The following is a 22,705-nucleotide window of genomic DNA, read 5'->3' as shown; positions in this document are numbered from 1 at the left end:
TTTTTTTAAAAAAATCATGTGATACACAATAGGATAAAGCCAAATGACAAAGCCTGGCTCACCAATATCAGACATCAAATCTGACTCCCTAAGTAGTATTTTGAACAGAGAAGAAACCTTTACAAGAAAAGCATGATATGTATGGAAATGAATTATTTAATTCTGTTTAAACTTTTTGTCCTTCTTCAACATTCAATCAAAAAGGTCTTAAGAGACAAAATCTTGTAAATGAATAAGAAAGCAAATTGAAAAAATTCAAAGAATGACATTAATCCAGTTTATTCCAAGTGCTTTCAACTATGCTATTTTTAAGATGAATTTAGAAAATGTATAGATTTTTTAAGCAGTACAGGTCTCCAAAAGTTACGCCATATTCTTGCTAAGTGCATATTGAACTGAAAATTGAGTTACGACAAGTTGTGAATGACCAAATTTTGTAGACTAACTTTATCTTTTTTTCTCAGTACCTTTAAATTTTTGGTTATATTTGTATAATTGATTCATATTCTTCTAGTGTATTTTCAATTCAGTAATGAGTGCCTTTATTTAGCCCAAACTTAAGTGTAAATTTCATCAGATCTTTAAATTAATAATGTATTTTTCAATTTTGATTTTATTGCATAACATCACTATCAGTGTCATGCAATTGAGATTTATATTTAATACACAGAAAATAATACAAAAGTTTTTAAATTTTCAAAATATCATGTAATTAAAAAAAAATAGTTTTTAAAAAATTTTTTATTAAGTTAGCTTTTTTTTTTTTAATTATTATCTCAGCAACTTTTTAGAATCTAAATTTAACAAAATTCATAAAAACGGGATTCTTGAAAGGAAAAAAAAAACTGGAATGACCCTGCTAAATAAAGTTATTATTTACTATCTCATTCATACAGTAGCAAAAATAAATAACATTAACTTTAAAACATACATGAAAAGAAAGCGACAGAATAACACAATGAAACAATTAAAATTTTTAGAATCAGACAAATTTTTACCCTTTTTTCAAATGTTCTAACACTGTAGTTCTTAAATTGGGCTTGAAAACACTTATACGATGCCAATCAGTTTTCTGTTGAATTTCCCCTATAATGTATTTCAAAAAGTAACTGATTAGTAAAAAATTAGTACTGTGATAAGAATTTTAATACATATAAATAAATAATAGAAACAAATTTAGTGTCAGAGCATATCATCAAAAATTTATTTAAAAAAAACTTAAGTTATTTTTTAAAAAACATCAGACTCAAAATTAAATAGAATGTTTGTTGCTGCAAGTAAAAGTTTTCACACTTTTGAAACTTTGTGCACAATTTAACTCTGAAAACATGATTAACAGTGAGTTAAATTCATGAAATACTCTTATTCTCATATACATAATAGCGAATAATTGAATAACGCTCCTGACATCAACAATGAAACTTGTGCAACGGCACGATAATTTGATAATATTTTTTGGTAATGTTTGACATGCAGGGAAATGCTTTATTTTGACAAGGCTGAACTTGATCTGGTCACTTAACTGTTTTACTGGTAAGACTGCAATTTTAGGACAATGAAGAAACGAAAAAGTGATAAAGAATTAACGCTGTCTACTGGAGTTTAGGGTTAATCCACTGGAAGGGTAAAAGTTTCAACGATCAAAATTTCACTAAACAGGCAATTGCTTCGTTCAAATGTGGATGCAATTTTTACCAGTCATACCTTGACGAGCGATTTTCTAATAGTGGATTAAAAAGGATAACATGAAAATTACAGATGATAGTCAATCATCTCAACCTGTCTAGATTAGCCTTAGTTCTCATGTAAGAAAAAGTTCAGATAATTGCTCAAGCAACTACACAGATTGCTATTGTAAGTAACTACCCTTAAGTCAGGGCTAAGGCATGCTAACTACCTAGTTATGACATCCAGATACTACAGTTTTGTGCTTCATGGCTTCAATGAGAGGGCATCTATCTCCAGTTCAATTATTGCCAATTCCAGACTGATGAGTCCACAACAAGGATGAAGCTGCAATCTCTGGATGCCATAACTCGGCAGTTGGTAGGACCATTTCACAGTACTTTGTCCAGACAATATCTGCAACAAAAGTCATAGATGCAACCTTTTATAAATAAATGCCTAAAGTCGAATGTTTAAATCATGACAACATGATGGTTATTTTGAATATGCAAGAGAGTTTAATCAGAAAATTGTTAAAACTCACGTGCAGACTCAACGTTGCAAAACTTCATTAAAATTTTCATACTTCAAACTAAAAAATTTTTTGATAAAATTTTTTCTTAAAATTCTAGACATTTACCTACTTTTTTTAGTTAAAAATTTGAAGTTTTGTTTCTGTTATAAACCCAGAAACGTGTATTTGTAGAATCCAGCACAAAAAAACATTTAAATGTATTGTTTTCATTCCTCTAAATAAACACACAGGTATAAATATTTTCAGTTTCTAAATTTATACACCATTTAACATAGTTATGCAAAAAAAAAATGAATATCAGGTAAATACCTTCAGCAATTTAAAAACTGTACTGATATCTACAAAAATGTGCTTGAATTGACATTTCCACTTCAGTTATTTTCAGGTTTAATTTTCCCTTTCTTTTTGCATTTGAATTAGTTGCCATAATAATTTGCTTTTATCTTACATAATTTGCATTCAGTAAAATTATGGTACAGCCATCTTGTTTTATTTTTCATCAAGAAGATTTTAAAAAACTAAGCATTGTTGATGAAACTGAATGTTCTCATATGTAAGACAGATACAGCCAATGACAGAGAATTTTACAAAGTCAAAAAATGCACTACTTTTGCATTTATTACCTAAATTAAAACTGGTGGATATATCCTGATTAATTTAAGCTGTATTTTTTAACAGGTAAACGGATTGCTGTTCTTTTTCGCGACCAATGGTGGGTCGGGCCATAATCAATGGATGTTTAAACAATTCTATCCCCATAAAAAATGTGTTTAAGAAAAAATAAAAACAGAATATTAAACCAGACTAACGGTGAAATGTGTAACAAAACTTTCCGATGATCCAATACCCATTGGTTGTATAAGATTTGTTTCTCACACTAAAGAAACGGCTGAACATATTTCTTCACTAATTGAAAACATTTAATAACTTTTTCTTCCAGTAAAACATATTTTATCTAAATATTTTGGTCATAAAGTGAATTGATACAAATTGTAGAGTCTGCAACATTAAGCAATTCACTGTGTAAATGAAGCTCTTTGTTCTAAAACTTTAATTTTTCCATTAAAAATTTTGCATTCTCATTACCTGTAGTATATTAGTGTATACAAAAAAAACTATAATAGCATAGAATAATTAGATTTGGAGGGAAAGGAAACCAATTTCGATGACTTCTTTAATGTATATTTATGTGTACAGTCTGCAACATGACACTTTTTTGCCATAACTACTTAATAGCTTTCCCATAACTACATAACTTTGCCAATACTGTACAGTTAGCACTTAATCTTGTTTTCATTTTGTATGCTGATAGGATTCCTACACTGGCAAATAAGAATTAATTTCTATATCTTGATGCAATGATTATTGATGTTTAAACTATGAAATGTAGAGTCTGCAACATTCAAATACTGTGAAATGGCTCAGTATATTACTTGTAGGGGGGCTTATTGGGGTATATTACTTATACAGGGATGCTTCTGACTACATGAAAATAGTTGAAATATATGATTTTGATGCAGAAAATTAAGGTCTCACTAAAGTCTTATAGCTTAGATATCCTTAAAAAAAATGAGTGTGTACAATTTTCCTTCACACACTCTATCCATGCTAGGATTAAGTCTTTAGAATTTCGCTGTCTTGATTGATTTACCACCTTCTTCAAGCTCTTCAGTCAGTTGTACATTGGGGGAATGTTTCAGGCTACACAGCCCTAATTTAATTTTTGAATGGGAAAAGGATTTGACATGCATTGAAATAATTTGCTTGTTAGAAGACACAGAATCAAATGCAAATCTAATTAAATTTATCCACAGCAACATTTTAAACTTTTCTTCTGAACAGCACATTGTTAATGTCCAACGTATATGCAAACTAGCGAACTAATTTAACAAAGTAAATAAGTTAGTAGTTTGAAGTTTAGTTTTGAATAGGAGAATTTGTTGTTTAGTCAGCAAACCAAGTTCAGAAAGTTGTAAGTTTACAAAAAAAAACATTGGTGCCTATTGGTATAAAAAGTAGAAATTCTTCTACTTCTTCATATATTTCAGAAGCTTATTTATTACAGTAGCCCCTCGTTTTATGCAGATTTATTTTACGTGGTTTTGATTATACGTGGTTTAAGATTTGAGTTATTTTATTTTACATGGATGAGTTTCGCAAACAGATAAAATTTTCCCATCCTTCAAAATCGAAACTCTTGAAGATAGCAGATTATGCGTAATCAACTGCATTTTGGCGCGCAGTGGCTTGGGCCACTGGAGACATTTTATGCGATTGGTTCATGAATGCTTTCTAGAAGTAAAGTTATTAAACTCACACAGTTCAGAACACACTGGAAGAAGAGCTTTTAGGAGTGACAAAGGAGGCCAAAACCAACGAGGATACCAACGTTGGTGATACACAACCAAAAAAGTTCATTGAAAATTTTGAGCCATTCCTAGACAATAGAAATGATTGTTCTGATTTGTTAGTGAGGGAAAATTCTATCATGGAAATGACACAGGTGATTATGGATGCGTTAATGCTCTGCAAAGAATTAGAGAAAAATTCTTAATGACTGCCAAAAGACTATCATAGCCAGCTCCTCTTTATAAACAGAACATGAAATTTCATGTTTTCTTTATGCATGTTGTGCCCAAAAGTCGATATAAGTAAACATTAAACCTATTACACAATTAGTCATCACTAGAATGAAGTATTTTGTTATCTACAAAACCAAAGCCCTATTTTAACACTAGTATTGGGTCTCAATTTATGTGGTTTCAATGTACGTGGCATTTCCCTGGAAGGTAACCCACACATCAAATGAGGGTCTACTGTATTTAGTTTTTGAAGGATAAGTTTCTGCATATTTAATTTCAGTTGTAGGCATAGTATCAGTCAATACCGTGCAGCTTTTAACATAGACTTAAAACCTTTAACAAGGCATTTGAAGGCTGGAATTTTTTTTTGTCAGTCTGTAAGTGTTCGCTGTAAACTTTAATGCATTTAGGGGGGTCAGGACGTGGTGAATCCTCCCACCCTCTGCTTTGGAAAATTAATGTATTTGCCCAGCAGTGGTCATGTTTTTTGCTGTTGTTTGCTGGAGAAATTTAGGCATGGTTTAATAGAAAAAAGGATAAAAAATCTTCATGATAAAACGCGAAAAGGGCGAGGGTAAATAAATTTCAATCGCACGCGATTCTTCAAAAATATTGGAAGTCAAAAAGGCATTGAAGATTAATGAGATTTTTTTGTTTCGAAACTGCACATACAGTACTGAAAAAAAAGCAGTAAAACTAGGTCACAACAAAAGTTTACATGAATAAAAAATACTAACCACTTTCATATCTATAATTTGTATTTGTCGCCAAAGTGAATACAACAACAGGCTTGCTTTCCGTTCCACGCAATTGAGGGTTAATTCCAACTCTACCTAATAGGGTTACATGATTTACACCTGGAAGATTCACAATATTAATTAGCAAAATGAATAAAATATGACAGGAAAACAATTTTTTAGTCATAATAAAGGAAGTAAAAACAATCATTAAACTTTTTTCTCGTAGGCACAGGTAACATTGTCATTTAAAATTTTAATGTATTCTCTTAAAGGTGGTCTCTGGGAATAAATAGACAAGGGTAGAAATTTAGAAAATAAGACACAGGTACAATGGATCATTAACTACAAAATTTCACTGATCCATTGAAACAGTGGCCAGGTCTTGCATCCTAGTTCAAATAATAAAAAATAAAGAATGAAGAAAAGAAAAAAGGGTCAATTAGCAGTTTGAAATTGATGAAAATAAAAGGCAAAAACAATGGTTATAATGCTGGATAAAAATACTTAACCTGTCTCTTCTTGCAAAGAAAACCAAACATTGCAAATAAAGGCACAAACTTTCAATAGCTTAAAAAAAAAACTGATGCATAAAATTTTTGAAAGGAAAACAAGAATGAAACTTAACTGGTACCATGAACCAGGTGAATTCCATTGTAACTGACATTACATTCACACGCAAAAACAATTATAAAAAGATGATGACATACTTATAAATGCTTCAAATAAGGAGTTTTTTTTTTTTTAATTTTGATAAAACCAAGACTGAAGATAAACGTGGCATGTTTCAAAATTTATTTTGGGTACATTTAAACTGCAAAAAATAATTATCTCTTAATGTAACGTATGTTACATAAAATGGAACATCATTTGTACTATAGCATCTTAAGATTAAAAAATCTGAATCTATAATGTAAATTTGTTCATTTTTTTAAAATAACATCACAAGATATGTCCCTAACTTATCAGAACCTTGTTATAAAAATTCAATAATTTTCTTCTGTGATAAAAATTTAAAAAGCCTTGTAATGGACGTTACATGTTGTAACGGATGCTACACTGTATGACACAGACATGTAGTATGTATTGTATGCTATATATGATAAATTAACACTTGAAAGGTAATACCTTGACTTGTAATATACTATAATAGAATCACAAAATTCATAGTCAATCCTTTCATACAATAATGATAAATAATTAAACCTATCATATAATTAAATATTTAAAAAAATAACTTAACCAAACACTTTTACGCACAATTATGATATTTTAATGACACATATATATATATAACAAAAAGGAATTTTTACATCACATGAATTAAAAAGACTATTTACAATAAATGAAAATAGCCCTCGAGTTGAAATTGGCACTGGAGCACTGATTTTACCAATAACTTCATTTGGCTTGTACCATTCAACATCTGGTTTTTCTGGTCATTTCCAGTTCTTCCCAGACCTGTGCAGTAAACTGCAGGAGTATTCTCGAACTGTACCTTCAACTATATCTTGGACTTGGCCAGGATACCTCTCACCATTAAAATCAACTATTATTATAGTGTCCGACATTGATATTTTTGGTATTTGACTGTTGGTTTTGAGTCTCCATATCTGTGTCACTGTCATTGGATTCATGGATCATACTAAGTTTCACTAGTCTCCCATCAGTGTCACCAGAATTTTCGAACATTGTAACTATGTTTTTATCAATGGGTTTTATGCACCTTGCAGCTTGGATTCTCACAGCTTTCTTTGTTTCATTCCATCTGCTTTCAAGAACATTTTTATGAAAATCATCAATCTTAATAACTGGCACATATGCACAGAAGGTTGATTGTGAAGCATTAGATGCAATATCATAAAAATCCTTTGCAGAACGAACTGTCACCTGCTTTCGTAAGATAGCATTCCACTTGTTTCATGGCAGCACCAACACCATCATGAGGTCCCTTTCCATGATAAGACTCCTGATAGTTCCACTCTGCCGATATTTCAAAATCTGATAGATGAAATGAAAGATTTGCAATGTTGAATCTATTTTTAAAATGCTGTACTGCCCCATAACTCCAGTAGCTTACAAAACTCAGGTCTTTGACATTTTTTTAACATCACATAAAATTAATGCATAAATGCAAATACTTCTGTTCTGCCATGATGTTGCTGATAATGGCATAACTTTTCTGGTCTAGTTCATCATCACTATTAAGAAAATATACTATTGAAGTGAAAATTGTTACTTGCTTATTGTTTATCCCATGGGATACCATTACTTCTCTGTGATGTTGTATTGAGAAGTTTTCGGCAAAGTCAACTAGAATGATCACCTGATCATGCCGCAGATTATTTTTTGCCTTTCGCAACTCTTCTGCCTGCCGAGCAATATTGTAGCGATGATTTCTAAGTGCGCCAAGTTGTACTTTCAACTCATTCTGTATTTCCTTTAAGTTGTAGATCCTTTTCAGAAAGCTCTCCACCATTCCACTGATTTACAGTGAAACTGACATCATCTGCATTTTCATCAATATCAGTGTTGGTATATTTTTTAATAATTTCATGAATGCCAGCTCTGCATGCAGCACATCTTTCTTTCATGCAGTTTCTTTGCTTGGAATTGCAGATAGATTTTTAAACCAGGTTTAAAATACTGAGTGGAATATTACTATTCTATTGATAAACTACTTGTAATAGCAAGTGAAAATTGTCACAGTATGGGCAACAACATACTTTTTGGCACTTATTAGAAGCAGATACAACAAAACTGGGACGATGTTCGCAAAACTTTCCCCAAGAAATAGAAATATTTGGATTATCTTTGCAGAACAGGGTATATACTTCCTTCAAAGTATACATCAAAATTCTTTTCTGACTATGTACTTTTGTGCTTGCAGAGTTTTTGCAACACATACTATAATTTTTTCCTGGCTTAAGTCTGTCATCGCGAATGTAGAATGCCATTACAGAATTGATTGTTTCCTCTGAAATCTTGATTGTAGGCTTTTTCACCCATGAATTTTTTATCATACCACACTCCTTTGCTATAAATCGTAAAACTTGGGTCTTCTTCCTTCGACTTACAGGCAAGGCTTTTTTCACTTTTTTCAGCTTTTCCTAGAGTTTGGTGGCTCTTGTATGCTTTTTTGGGTGATTGAGAGTGAGCAACTGAACTAGTTAGCTGATGAGCATCGGCAATATTGTTTGCTTTCTTATTTAAACAATGCTTCTGAACTTTTATCCTTGTTTCTTCTTGTATCTTTGTCTTTTGCACTGCAGTGAGTTTTAAATTCTTTCTTAAATTTTTTTTCCTTTCAGTATCTTTTTGTTCAATTTCTGCTTTTCTTTCTTCCATCATACTTTCCCTGTACTTTTTCATTCGTTGTTGTACAGAAGCCATCTAGAAAAAAAAAGGGAGGAAAAATGGCTGTTATAATTTCAGAACAGCTTTCTAGAATGGTACTTGAGGAAATGAAACAGAACAACACCAGAAAAAAATTTAACCAGATAGAATAATTAAATCAAGTAACCAGTAAATTTTGCTGCTAAATCAGGGTGGCGACAGGAACTGTGAAAAAAAGTTCCCTGACTTTTCCCTGATTAAGTTCACCAAACTTCCCTGATTTACGTTACCAATGGTAATGGTTTTCTTTCTTTGCTCTACTTGAAATCCATTGTATGTTTGTCTAAAATGCAGTATTTTAAACATTTTAAGTTGTGTAAAGTTGATGAACTAAAGATATATTTTAAAAAGATGCTATTTTTTTAACAAAATGGCAAATATATATTTATATATATATATATCAAATAAATTTTTTTGGAAAAAAAAATACAAAACAGTATATTAAATTTTTCTATATGGAAAGATACTTTACTTCCAGAAACCACTTAGCATAAGAATTTTAAGAAACTATTAAAATCACTCTTAAAAACATATGTGTATTTATGGTAGAACTGAAAAAAAAATTAAAATATATTTTGAACTAAATTTTCAAAAGTATAATAATTGTTGCAAGAATAACAAGTAATAGTGAAAGAATAGAAGTAATGTAGTTTTTCTTATATAACTTGACATATTTATGCAAAACAGATGAAACCTTTTGACATCCATTCATAGGGAGCTTTTCTCTAATCAAGAACATAGGTTTTAATGAATGAATACAGCATTTTAACAATAACAAAAATAAAGATATTTACTTAAGTACACAAGTTAACTCTATTTCAAATGAGTTCAGTATGTAACGAAAAAAAATCTTAGATTGCTTTTGTAACAAACAACTTTGAAATGCAAGAAGAAAAAAAAAGAAAAGCAATTAGTTAATTTCAAAATACATAAAAGAAGAATACAACTTGGTTATAAAATTAAAGAATCACTCTTATGTCTGAAGAAAAGAAAACCTTTATAATCTGCGGTGACAACAAATAGTATAACCGCAAAAAACAAAGATTTTTTTATTGTAAGTTCAATTTTAGCAAATAAATTAAAAAGGCAAAGAAGTAATAACTTTTAAGCTTTTTTAGTATTAATTCAAAAACCAAAGTTTTCTTCTTGAAATCGAGATTACAGTACGCTAATTACTTCGAGAAAATGGAATAAAGGCAAAGGAGCTAAGGCATTAATGAAGGCTTCCTCTTTGCCGGTATGGTTGTTTATTTTAGGTAGCATTGAAAGCATAAAAGGAAATTTCAAGCTAGGGTAAAATAAACAACCTAACAGACACAGCAATCTTAGGAAGTTCATCCTGTGGTTAATAAGTAAGATTCAATACTTTGACATTGAGGAAAAAAGATGCACAAATATTCGGCAGTGTATAATCACACCTCATTAGTTTTACTTTTTTTTTTTTTGAACAGATAATTGGCGGAAAATGCGTAGGGAATTAGAGTACTTAATTTTTTAAAGCAAAAAACAATTTTTTTTCTTCATAAAATCAATTTTCTCTGATTTTTTGTTATTTTTTCGAAATTCCCCGACTTTTCCCTGATTAATAAAGTTCCCTGATTTTTCCCTGATTTCCCTGATCTGTCGCCACCCTGTAAATCAATGCATAGAATAACTATTCATCATTTAATTTTTAAGCAAATTATTAACCAAATTATTAAAATTTAAAATATACCGTTTTATCCTTTAAATGACTTTACTTGATGCTGCAATTGAATCGTAACTTGACTGTTTAAATAAGTAGCAAACACAAACTTTGGTTTTCTAGCTTTTACATATTAAATATTTACCTTATTCAATTTAGGAATTTTTCAAGCTTATGCTGAAGTATTGAAAATTTATTTAATATTCTAAAGCTAAAGTGAAGCACAAATGACTGTAGCTTGACAGAACAGACATTTTAGGCCTAAAAGTATATTCTACCATTTATCCTATTCTTAATATATCAGAAAGTTTTAAACAAAAACAAATCAGTTTAGTGATCAGAGTTAATAAATTAATATGCAGACTGTGTTATAAGATAAGATAATGTAATTTCAACTTACCTTTTATATTTTTCAAGAAGATAAAATTGTGAATGAATGCTTTTTTTTATACGTTTTAGTTGACAGAAAGATGAAGCTAAAATGTGTAGCTGAATGTTGCTAACCAAAGACTAGAATATTCTAGGTTGCCACTTAATATACTGAAATAAATGTCAAAGAACTACATAAAATAATACTTAACAATTTATAAGTTCTTTGACTTGCCAAGGACATTTTTGTAATTGCATATAAATGTGTAACAGATGTTATTCAAGTTGTAACGTCTGTTACAAACTTTTGTAATGTCCGTTACATGTCTGTTTCTGCATAAATTTTATTTTAATCATTTGAATTTTTGTAACTATAGTTTCTGTACACTTACCTTAAAGAAAGTAATGAAGAAAAGAACTTTTAAAAATATTTTTCAAAACATGAGGAGAATTAATTTACTTTTTGTAATGGACGTTACATACAATACATGATGTTGCAATTGTACACTTAACTATTTATATCCAAAACAGTCCCAAAAATGAATTTATTTTACTTTTACAGTTTTTACATCAATATTAAATTTACTCCACTTAAATTCAGTGGAATAGTTTATGTAAGTAAAATAATGTTAAAACATGATAATTTTACTTGCTAAAAAAACTTATGATAGTCAATCTACCATCTCTTCTCCTACAAAACAAACCCAGCATGAGAAAAAAGCAATGATAGGGTCTTGTTCAAGATATTATAAGCTTTCCAATGATATATAACACTTAGGGATTTGTTTAAATTGATTTTCTGAGCTAATGGTTCCATATTAGCCGGAATTCACCAACACTAAAATTTATATTCCTCATGAATTAATGGTCAACGGATGTTTTCATAGTCCCGCACCAGCAGACAGTTGTTAATTTCAAGCCCTGAAATACATGCATTTTTTTTAACTGTACATTTTCTAATGCGAACACAGACACGTGTTGTAGTGAAAAATACCAAACATTTGAGAGATTCAATAACTAAATTACATATAAAATGTTAAGAAACTAAAATTATTCTCCCAGATTTTGGGCCTACGCATTCGAGAATATAGGTTACATTTTCAATAAAGTACATCAAGTTAGGGTTCCAAAAAAAATCCCAGCCCCCCCCCCCCCAAGTCAAACCCACCTGGGTTTTTGATCAAATGCCGGAGGGGGGGTTCGGATTTTAGATGAAAAACCCAGGATTTTTCAAGTATCATTTATGACTTTGTACTGAACTACAGCATACAACTATTATTTTTCATTGAGCTACATATACATAATACTAAATTGTGCCACAACTATTTTCACGCAAGTGTAAAAATATCACAGTTGAAAAAAAAAAACATGAGTTTGTCCACTTTAATATTTATATGAAATATCATCAAAACTATTTTTTCTATAACATGGTCATTTAGAAGGAAACATTTTCTTCAATTCAGACAAATTGTATGAGTAACATGTGAAAAAAGGTTTCCGTTAATCCGGAAACACATTATTCTGTAATATTCATCATCTTTTACTCACACTAGAACCAAGGGCGGACTGGCCTGCCAGTGCGTCTTCCTGTTTGCAAGACCTTGAACCTGTGCACCTAGCACCTTTGGGGTGCCTTTTCTCTTTCTACACCTTCGAACTTAGTACGCTTTCGTTTTCCATTTTTCATCTCATTTTCTTCAACTTATACATGCGCATACTGCTCTTTTTTAAACAAGAGTCCTTTGCAAGAACACCCTTCTTAATCATGCCTTTTTTTACTTAGGAGGATAGTAGGGGGAGATGGGGTACGTTGGACCGGTGTCTCAATTATTTTAATACTATTATAAGATTCTTTTATTATTTTATGACCAACAAATAACACCTATGGTCCTACAAATCCTATAATGAAATGACATGGTGCAGTTATATTGAACAAATTTTATTCTAGAAAGTGTTATTTCAGCAGTCCTGAGTAATTTTCAGAAAACTGTAACTGGAACTCCTTTCTTAAAGTAAGTTCCTTCAGTTCATAACAATTGGCATTTGTTTCATTTTTTTGTCAAAAAGAAAAAAAAATACGACAGCATTTTTTCAGACCAAGAATGTGGGGTAGGTTGGTTCACTATTTGTGGGGCACGTTGGACCGGACGAACCTCCTCATATAATTTTAAAACTTTTTCCTCTTAAATCACAATAATTATAACAATATTATAAGTGTTTGTATATTACACATTTATTTTAATTCCTAACGAGAAAAACTAGGCCCCCACCACCCTTGCCTTTTCTATCATTGCGGTAGATATTATATTATATAGATATAGATGTGCCGACCATCAGGCCACCCCCGAACATATACTGAATTGTCTGGGACTTTCAAGATTGGATCTTTTGGAAGATCCAATGTTGGTTTTTAATTTTTTTGAGAGTGACGAATTTCATAGACCTGGTTTAGCGCTGCTAAACACCGGAGATTTGCAACAACAACATTTTAATTCATGTTACTCGTGTTTCAAAATAATAATGATAAAAATTTAGGGCAAAAAAGCAAAGATACATTTTATAATTATTCAACAAAAATTACACCTAATTAATTTAACTGGAAGATTAATTTCATATCTCTGCACTTTTTTACCATTTATATCTTCAAATATATTTCCAAATTTTTGCAGACAATTGTTTTCTAAGAGTAAAATATGTACCTAATACACGCTAAATAAAGTTCAAACATAATTTTTTTGCCAAACAAGGATTCTACTAGAAACAAAATAAACCAAATAATTGATTAAAAGAATAAAAAAGTATACCTTTACTAAAGATTATCTAATTTCATTTTTTATATTTGATTTTAGAACACAAAGATAAACTAACTTAAAGATGTCAGTTTTGTTGTACTTTTTCTTTGAAACATATGGTGTTAGTAGAACAGGAACTTTTTGGAATTGTTTCATGCATTGCAATGAAGAAAAAAAAAGAGCTTTCCCTCCCCCCCCCCCCCCCTAGCAAATATTGATGTAACGTTGCATAAAAGTAACATATGACTTATCCATCCAAAACCCAGTCCAATAAAAATGTCATTTCCAAAGCTCAAGAAGTAGCACTTTTATATTATTCCCAGATATCATTTAACGCATCTTTAGTTAACTTTAATCTGCATTAATTGTCTCATGAATATTCAATAATTGATTTTTCTTTTGATTTTTAAAAAATAACTAATGGCGCACTAATGGTGAATGCCTTTTGCTGTTTTTAAATAAAGATGATTTATGAATTAAAATAAATTTAATAATATGTAATATATTGATCCTTAAACTTTTTTTTTTCACTCTACACACAAAAGATAATAAGGTAGTAACAAAGTTTGATAGTATTTATCACTAAAATTGTAACAAATGTTGTTTGAGTTATGTGGTCCATTGTGTCCCACCAGGCGGAACAACGTACTCCACCCTTGGGGCACGTTGCTCCACTTTTTGAGGTTCCATTAAAAGATTAATCTAAAAAAAGTTTATCAATTCAATACTTTGAAAAGAATCTGTGGTGTTGAGAAGTGTTTACTGAAGCTTATTGCAGAAAATCAAATTGTTCATTAAATTTTTTGATGAGATAAAAAAATGATAAGTAAAAAAGAGGACCAACGTGCCCCACCTCCCCTTACACACGTTACCACAAATTACCAGTTTCATGAGTCCTTTAACAAAAGACTTGCTATATTACCATTACCAAAGCAAAATAATCACTCACAATTTAAAAATACACGAACACCAATGCCATACAGTAAAAACATTGGATTCAAATGCAGTTAATAAACAGAAAATCACAATTTTTGGACTTATTGACACTCTGGCTCTGAGGTACAGAAATTACAATATTTTAAATAATCATTCACAGTAAAATAATTAAAACTTTTTTGGTCATCTGTAATCAAATTTATCTTTTACCGGGACGTGAAGTAAATTCCACCGGGACACCGGGAATTTGTTTGAAAACCGAGACATCAGTAAGCCTATCAATACACAATGAAGTTTTTCAGATGCTTAAACCTATTTACCCCATTACAAGGAACAGCTGCTTTCTGTAAACTATTCCAAAAGCCCCTATACCTTATTAAAGTAATTTTCCTTGATTTCATTTCAAACTTAGCTAGGGATTTGAAAGAAAATATTTTAAAATGCAGTAATGACAAAATTACTAACTGAATAAAAATCTCCAGAATATATACATTAAAAACATTAAGGAATATTACACTTACTTTTTTCTAGAGATACTCTTGGAGTATATTCGCAATAGCTACGAAGGAATCCAAAATTCCCAACCTTAAAAAGAAGAAATGAAGCAATTATTTCAATAACGTGTATTATAGAATACCACAATGCATTAATTATACAATTGTGCGAGAGATTTTTTTCAACTTACTTCGCCAAAATTCAGTCTTCGTGAGAAGGTTTTAAGAACAAAAAAACGCAAAGAAGTCATCGCAATTTAGCAAATGATGTGCTTCAATAAAATTGCTCAGCTTCAAATGCTCGTAGATTTTTTTAAATAAGAACTTAAGTTTCAAAATCCCCACTTCCAGAAAGGCGTGCAACAAAATGTAAACAAAAGAAATTTTTCTACAGCCGCCATTACTTTGGCAGCGTTCGGAAGCGACAACCGGTTATAGAAAATACTCATTAAAATTCAGTTTATGAAATAATAAACAAATTTTGAGCTTTGAAAATCTTACCATGGCAGGAGCCATTTTTTAACATCCTTTTTGCTGCTTTAGCATAATATTGCTTCTTTGTAAATTCATTTCGAATCATTAAAATTTGTTTTAAATAAAATTTGGCATTTGGCAACGATAGTGAAAATGAAATTCTGAAATTTTATTGTTAAAGGAATGTAAATCGAAGACCCACCGTCGTCATTAAAGGGGACTGGGCGACGTTAAATATGCTCGTGGTCTCAATGTCCTCCAAGTGAAACGATACCTCTGGGGGTGCTAGTACCAGGTAGCTATTAGCTCTTGGACTAGTTCTAAATTCTCATTAACTGTTCGATCCGGTGATGGTGCTGCCATCTATCGGTATATAAAATAATGGAGGCAAGGCACTAGTATGCAGACCTCGACATAAATACAGTTGTAGTCAGTTGTGACTCTTGAATAGAAATAGAATAGAAAAGGAATGTAAAGAAACTTTTTGAGCAATCACGATTGCTTATTGTTCTCATTTGACTGTTTTGATGTCCTTTGATTTTATTTTCTCACCGCCACCCTCTGTGCAGCATCACCGTCGACCGGGTCCTCACGATGCTGCTCCTATAGCGAAAGCCGTCTCCAGGTTGCATCCATGTCCTAACACACACGCGCATACACCTACACACATGCACACGCGTACATACAGACGCCTACACATACACACAACTACCCATACATTCATGCCTGCACACAGACACAAAACACATATGTCTGCACACATTCATACACACAACTACCCACACACTTATGCCAGCACACAGACACACATGCCTACACACCAAGGAAGTAGCCAAAGGGTGGGTCCATGGGGTCCGGACCCCCCCCCCCCCTTCCCGAAAAACCCCTCTCCTTTTTTCTCAGTTGTTGCATCACGCATCAACAAAATTTTTGCGAAAGATAATGATTTTATAAAACGCAGCATTATCTCCCCATTCCCAGGAATAGGCAATTTTCTCAGCGCTTGAGTCAATTCAGAACACGAGAACCTCGCGCAACAACTGCAGGTTCCCAATTTTCGTCTGCTTTTTGCTGTGTCACCTACTCCGTCCGAAACGGGGAAATGTCCTGTGACCTTGAAATTCAGCCCCTCTCCTTGGTCCATCAAATTGCCATTGGCAAAGTAAAAACAAGCATTTATTGCCACTTCCGCCGTATCCCACAGTCTCATTGGCGTGGTTTTCTTTATTTCTTTCTCTTTTCTTTCTGGACTTTCGTGGATTTCGTAGACGCATGTTGTACGAAAGACAGCCAGAGTGAGGTGCGTTCTTGGTGAATCAGTAACTGAATTCCGATTCTTTTCTGTTTTAACACGCAGTTTTTATCTATGTCATACTTATAGGGAACATATCTTGAACAAAATTGTATGCAAAAGAAAATTAAGTTTACCCAAACTAGATAAGTCGCAGTGCTCCCTTTTAAAATTTTCTTGATAATACGAGCAATTTTACGTGTTAATGTGTTTTTCCATTTAAAAACTAATTTTAGATTCTAAGCTAGCAGCGAAAAAAGAAATTCTACACATTTCGTGTGTTTGAGGATGAGAAAAATAATTATTGCGGTTTTTTTTTTGTTTTTTTTTTAAACTCTATATTTTTGGCATGGTTCATTTCAGATTCATTTTATATTTTGATAAAAATTTTATTTGAACTTTTAGATTACTTTTAACATCTCTCTCCTTTCTGAGTAACAAATTACGTAGATTTTTTACTGATGTTTTCCCCCCAATATTTAAGCATGATCATGGAACATATTAAATGCCCGAAAAAAGAAATTCGTGTTTGAAGGTAAAATAAATGAATAAATAAAACTTGAAGTTGATGTAACAAATTTTTTACGGTATCACAATTTTATAGAAAAATTAAATTGAAAATTACTTGAATATTTTACTGTGATCAGTTTATGAAATTACAAGTTCGGCCATATTAACGCATGTAATAAGTAATTTATTAGAAATTATTACTTTTAAATCTTACTGAATTGTGATTCTATGATCCCAAAAGAAAAACAGTTAGTTTTTAATTGACGAAAAAAAATCTTATTCGATGTTGTTCCATAAAACATATTTGTATTTGCATCATTGGAATACATTTTCTGATTGTTATTCACTGGCTTTGTACTACGGAGTTATTTAATTAGCATCTATGCATCCATCTTTAGTTAATTGTGAAGGTAGCATTAAACGTAACAAAAAGCAGGCATGTGCATTTAACTATAAATTACTAGGTGAAAATTACCGCTATTTACTGCGTTGCAAGCAAAGAAACAAAAAAGGTGAATACGAGGTAAATGTTTTTCTTTTATATGTTGCCTTTTTTTTTTTTTTAAACACTTATTTTCTTCAAGCTAAAGATATTTACTATTTCTCGCAATAGTGCTTTGCTAACATCGTATTGAAGAAAAAAAAATCATTACCTGCGTCGTAAAATATGATATGTATTGTTGTTAAAACTAACAACATGTTGTTAAAATAAAATTACACAGATGCTTAATTTAATTCATTAGGTATACATTCCATTAATCGTCATGTAAAAGATCCCTTAGGTCGTTTGACTGTGAATACTCTTGACAAAATTAAATTCCTTTTGCAGTTTCGCATCGAAGAGAGCTCAGGTGTCTCCATCTGGTGGAAACTGGGCATCAAATTTTCCTGTGACATTCACATCCGCGCCTTAATGGTGGCATATGAATGACTGGATACCATATCGTTGGTTCGCACTTGTTCCGCAAAAGGCTAAAGCCTCTAACACAGCCCCGTTAGAAAGAAAAAAATAATGATAAAAAACGGCAATACGCCTTTCCGATATTTAAAATTTTTTCGAACAGCTTTCACCCTTTGAGGAATAGCGAATTCACTTGAGAACACCATTTATTTCTTGCTTCTCTTTTTTTTCAGCTAACTGAAATCACTGTGTCAGTTGGCTGAAGAAAGAAAATATATATATATAAAAAATGGTTGCAACAAAGGAAGCCTCCGTCCCTCAAAGTGTTCAAGCTTTTAATTGATGATTAGGAATGATAATTAGAAAACGGATAAGATTGGAAATATCATTCTCTTTCGTGTTATCAAAAGAATATTATAAATGTAAATAAATAAAAACTAATTCAAGCTTTTTAAATGAAACCTTGTTAATATTTTCGTTGAGAGAGTTGTGGGATTTTTCCTGAAATGTTTTTCAAATCGGACAGGGTTACGTTATGTAACATTCATATAGTTATACATTCGACTCCTTAGATATAGATTTATTTATCCTCATATAAATAATGCCGATGATCGAGTAACCCGCGTGTTTCAACAATGAATTCGCACCACGGTATGATATGTAATTCGATAATATGTTTTGGTACATGCAAGGAAAGGCTTTATTGTGACAAGGCTGAACTCGATCCGGTAACTTGAACAGTTTTACTGGTAAGACTGTGTCATATCAGAGGAGTGAAGAAACGAAAACAATGAACGCTATTTACTGGAGTTTAGGGTTAAACCACTGGTGTTAGAGTTAAAGTTTCAACTATCAAAATATCACCAAACAGGCAATTGCTACGTTCAAATGAAGAAGAGTTGAAGCAATTTTCACCCGTCATGCCTTGACGGATGACTTTCTAGTTTTCAAATAAAATGGCATAAGTACAAATGTACATATTTTGTTGAAATATATTACAAAGCTTTAATATTTTATTAAATTATCGCATGCATTTTCCAAGTAATTTCTAGAACAGTTTTCGTTTTCCGTTTTTCTTTTATTGTGCTCTTTTTATTAATAGAAAATATATCACTTATTTTCAGGAGGACAGAGGTTTACCCATATTTGGAAACTTTGTATGTGATAACTTTCAGTTTAATATAAATTTACAAACTGACAATAATTAATTTACCACTTAACATAAGCTTTTTGTTAACTAATTTTAACTAATGCCTCTATTAATTCCAATTATTTAATTAATTTTAGTTAATTATCATATTTTAATGATCAGTTTTAATTGGATTTATCTTAGTCTTGTGTAATTATCAGCTACTAATTCTGCTTTAGCATGCCTCCTCTTTTGAAGTTCGTGCAACCTTGGGCACCCTTAACAAAGTTCTAGCTACGTGCCTGTACACACATACACATAACCTCTACACGCAAACACACATACCCCCACACACAACCACACACGCCTACATACACACACTCGTGATTGCGAAAAACATAATTTGAATTCAAAATGTCAAAATTCAAATTATGTTTTTTTTTTTTTTTTTGAAGTCGTTTTGAGAACCATGGAAGGAGCACAAAAAACGCTTTTGCCTCAAGTCAAAAATCAAACAAAAGGTTCATTTAATGCACATTTTTCTCATTTTTTAGAATTTACAATAAAATCAAGATGCCGAGGCATGACCCCAGGAATGAAATCTCTCAATACCCTATTTACTACTTACAAAAAAAAAAAAAAAAAAAAATTACAGTACAATTACTTTTAAAATCTTCGTTCCCCCCCCCCTTTCTTTTCTTTTTTCTTTCTTTTACAAAAGAATGAATAACTAACTGCAAAACAGCTCACACACACAATACCGTGGGCAGGTAAAGAGGAGTAACTGTAAACGTTTTTTTTTTTTGTCATTATTGTGCGTTGGCTTTATTCAAGGGCATCCATATAGGGGGGTTAGTGGGGGCTCAATTACACCCCCCCGCCCCTTTGAAATAGAAACGTCCTTGCTTTTAGTGCTTTTTTCTTCTGTAAAATGTAAAAAAAAAATTCCAGCCATTTATGAATAAGTTATTAAAAATGCCAAAATTTATTATTTGTAATCTGTACTGAAATTGGTTTTCATGGCGAAAATATTCTGCTAAACCATAAGAAAAATTTCTGAGCCCCCCCCCCCCCCCCTGAAATTTTGCACATGGGCGCCCATGGCTTTATTGCACAAGCTTTTTTTTCTCCCCCATCTGAAACGAAAACGCGAAAAAACCGTCTAATTTCCAACGTTTCCCTATTGTTAGTATTGAATCCGAAATGTGTTTCCTCAATTTCTCGAAAACTCATTTCTGCATTGGATTTGCCAATCTAGCCAGTGTGTATTGAAATCGGAAAATAAATAGCTTGCGCACTGCGTAGCATTGCTGAATTTTTTTTTTTTTTTTTTAAATCCTGCCTTACCAAGAGATCATTTTCCATCGTTGAAACAAAATGTATAACTAGTTTGTGAATTCCCGCCTTACCTCCGGGCTTAGTTGCCAAAAATCCTCGGAAAGGTTGAGTTTTCCCTGAAATTTAGCCGAAACTGACGGGCAAAACTCAGACGGAATTAAAAATAGCAGTTTTGGTTTTTAATTTTTTTTTTTTTTTTCACGAAATTGTAGCTGTTTGCAAATGTAGGATTTGCCTTGACTTTGTTACGATGTAATTTCAAAACATTTAATTACTTGTGTGAAGTGCGAAAAACATTTGTGAAGCGGTGATTACAATTTGCAATAGTAACATGCACAATGTCAAAATTTCTATTTGCTAGTGCAGCGAGAGTCAACTTTAATCTGAGTTCAGTTAGACCAAATTTGAAAATAATATTTGTAGTATTAAGGAGTTTCGTTTCAATGAATATATAATTTGTAAAAAATTCCCGTAGCAAAACTTTGGGGCCCATGAAATGAGACTATAAGCTTCTCCTCGTTCTCTCTCTCTCTCTCTCTTTTTTTTTTTTTTTTTTTTTTTTTGTGGTCAACTACCACTACAAGGACTGTATTAAAAATGTTAAAAATGCAATTAACACAATGGGGTCGTTTCCGAAATTTTAAAAGTATTTTTCTGAAAGATCATGCATAGGATTTGATCATTGTAAAAATAATTTGACAAAGTTTAATATTTTTTAACGATTATTTTAACTGGTGCGCAGATTCAATTTCATTTTTTACGCTTCTTCACATGCCATCACAAGTGATGAAATGCCATTCACTGCTGCCATTAACCCACAGCGCAATATTTAATTCTTTACTCACATGTATAGTGGCAACGATATGGTTGATAACAAGCATAGAGCATAGAGCGCAATATTTAATTTGCTCCTTGATTATCATATCGTGGAAACACGGTAGACAGCAAGTGTCAGCATTCAATGCACCAGTGGAATAACGCGTCTAAGTTTATCACTTGTGACGTCATGAAGACCAGGCCTTGTTTGAAAAAAATGGACATTTGGGGAAAAAATTTAAAAATTAAACGTTTTGAAAAAAAATTTCCCTTGCTCCGTTTATTAATTAATTAATTAATTTTTTTTTTTTTTTTTGCTTTCCACACTGGTACGGTAAAAGTTACTGGCATCCATGTTGCCAGTAACTTTTATAAGTTACTGGCAACCAAAATCGGACATTTAAAAAAAATAGTAAAAATTAAACGTTTTGAGAATATAAGTTTTTCCCTTATTAATTGTTTTTTTTTTTTTTTTTTTTTGCTCTTTCTATCAACTTCAGTGGCTAAAAGTAGTACTTTTGACTGAAGAAAACAACCCCATTATTCGGCTCCGCACGTTTTTTAATGGCATCTTATCCCAATGAAACTAAACTGATGTAATATTTTAATGTCTAAATAAATAAATATTTTTATAATTTAACTTGCAACGAATATGAATAAAATTTACCTCAAAACAGCAGAAAATTTGAAAAAACTCATAATAAAATGAAACAGATTTGCTGAAAAAACTATTAAAACCAGATGAGTATCAAAAAGCCCAACAGTGTGGAAAAGCAAAACGCAAGCGTGGGAGCAAACTGCTTCATACATTCAGAAAATATAGGATCGTATTTACAATGAATTCAGTTTGCTTCTCCTTGACATGTCAGAAATTCAAATCAGATCAAACAAAATCATTTACAAATGAGCGATCTATAAGCAATAAAAGCAGATCATTCGGACTCTCAAAACGGATGATAGATCTTCGCTGGGTTATGAATAAAAATTTGAAAATAAATGCCTTTTAAGCGTGCAAGATATCCTTCATCTTTCCTTTATTAAAGCTGCAACGCCATT

General features: G+C 31.6%; 1 protein-coding gene across 1 annotated transcript in view; it reads right to left on the bottom strand.

Moving 5' to 3' along the window:
* Positions 1-15,584, bottom strand: part of LOC129229320 (single-stranded DNA-binding protein, mitochondrial-like) — a 71,970-nt gene extending 56,386 nt beyond the window's left edge. The window contains exons 1-4 of the mRNA XM_054863606.1: positions 15,382-15,584; positions 15,218-15,281; positions 5,520-5,639; positions 999-1,086 (exon numbers count right to left, since the gene is read on the bottom strand). Of these exons, the coding sequence (XP_054719581.1) occupies positions 999-1,086; positions 5,520-5,639; positions 15,218-15,281; positions 15,382-15,441 (332 nt within the window). The 5' untranslated portion in view covers positions 15,442-15,584. The remainder of the gene's footprint in view (positions 1-998; positions 1,087-5,519; positions 5,640-15,217; positions 15,282-15,381) is intronic.
* Between the last annotated feature and the right edge of the window lie 7,121 nt (positions 15,585-22,705).

The sequence above is a fragment of the Uloborus diversus genome, chromosome 9, assembly GCF_026930045.1.
Source record: "Uloborus diversus isolate 005 chromosome 9, Udiv.v.3.1, whole genome shotgun sequence".
NCBI lineage: Eukaryota > Metazoa > Arthropoda > Arachnida > Araneae > Uloboridae > Uloborus > Uloborus diversus.
This window is presented reverse-complemented; position numbering and strand designations above follow the sequence as displayed.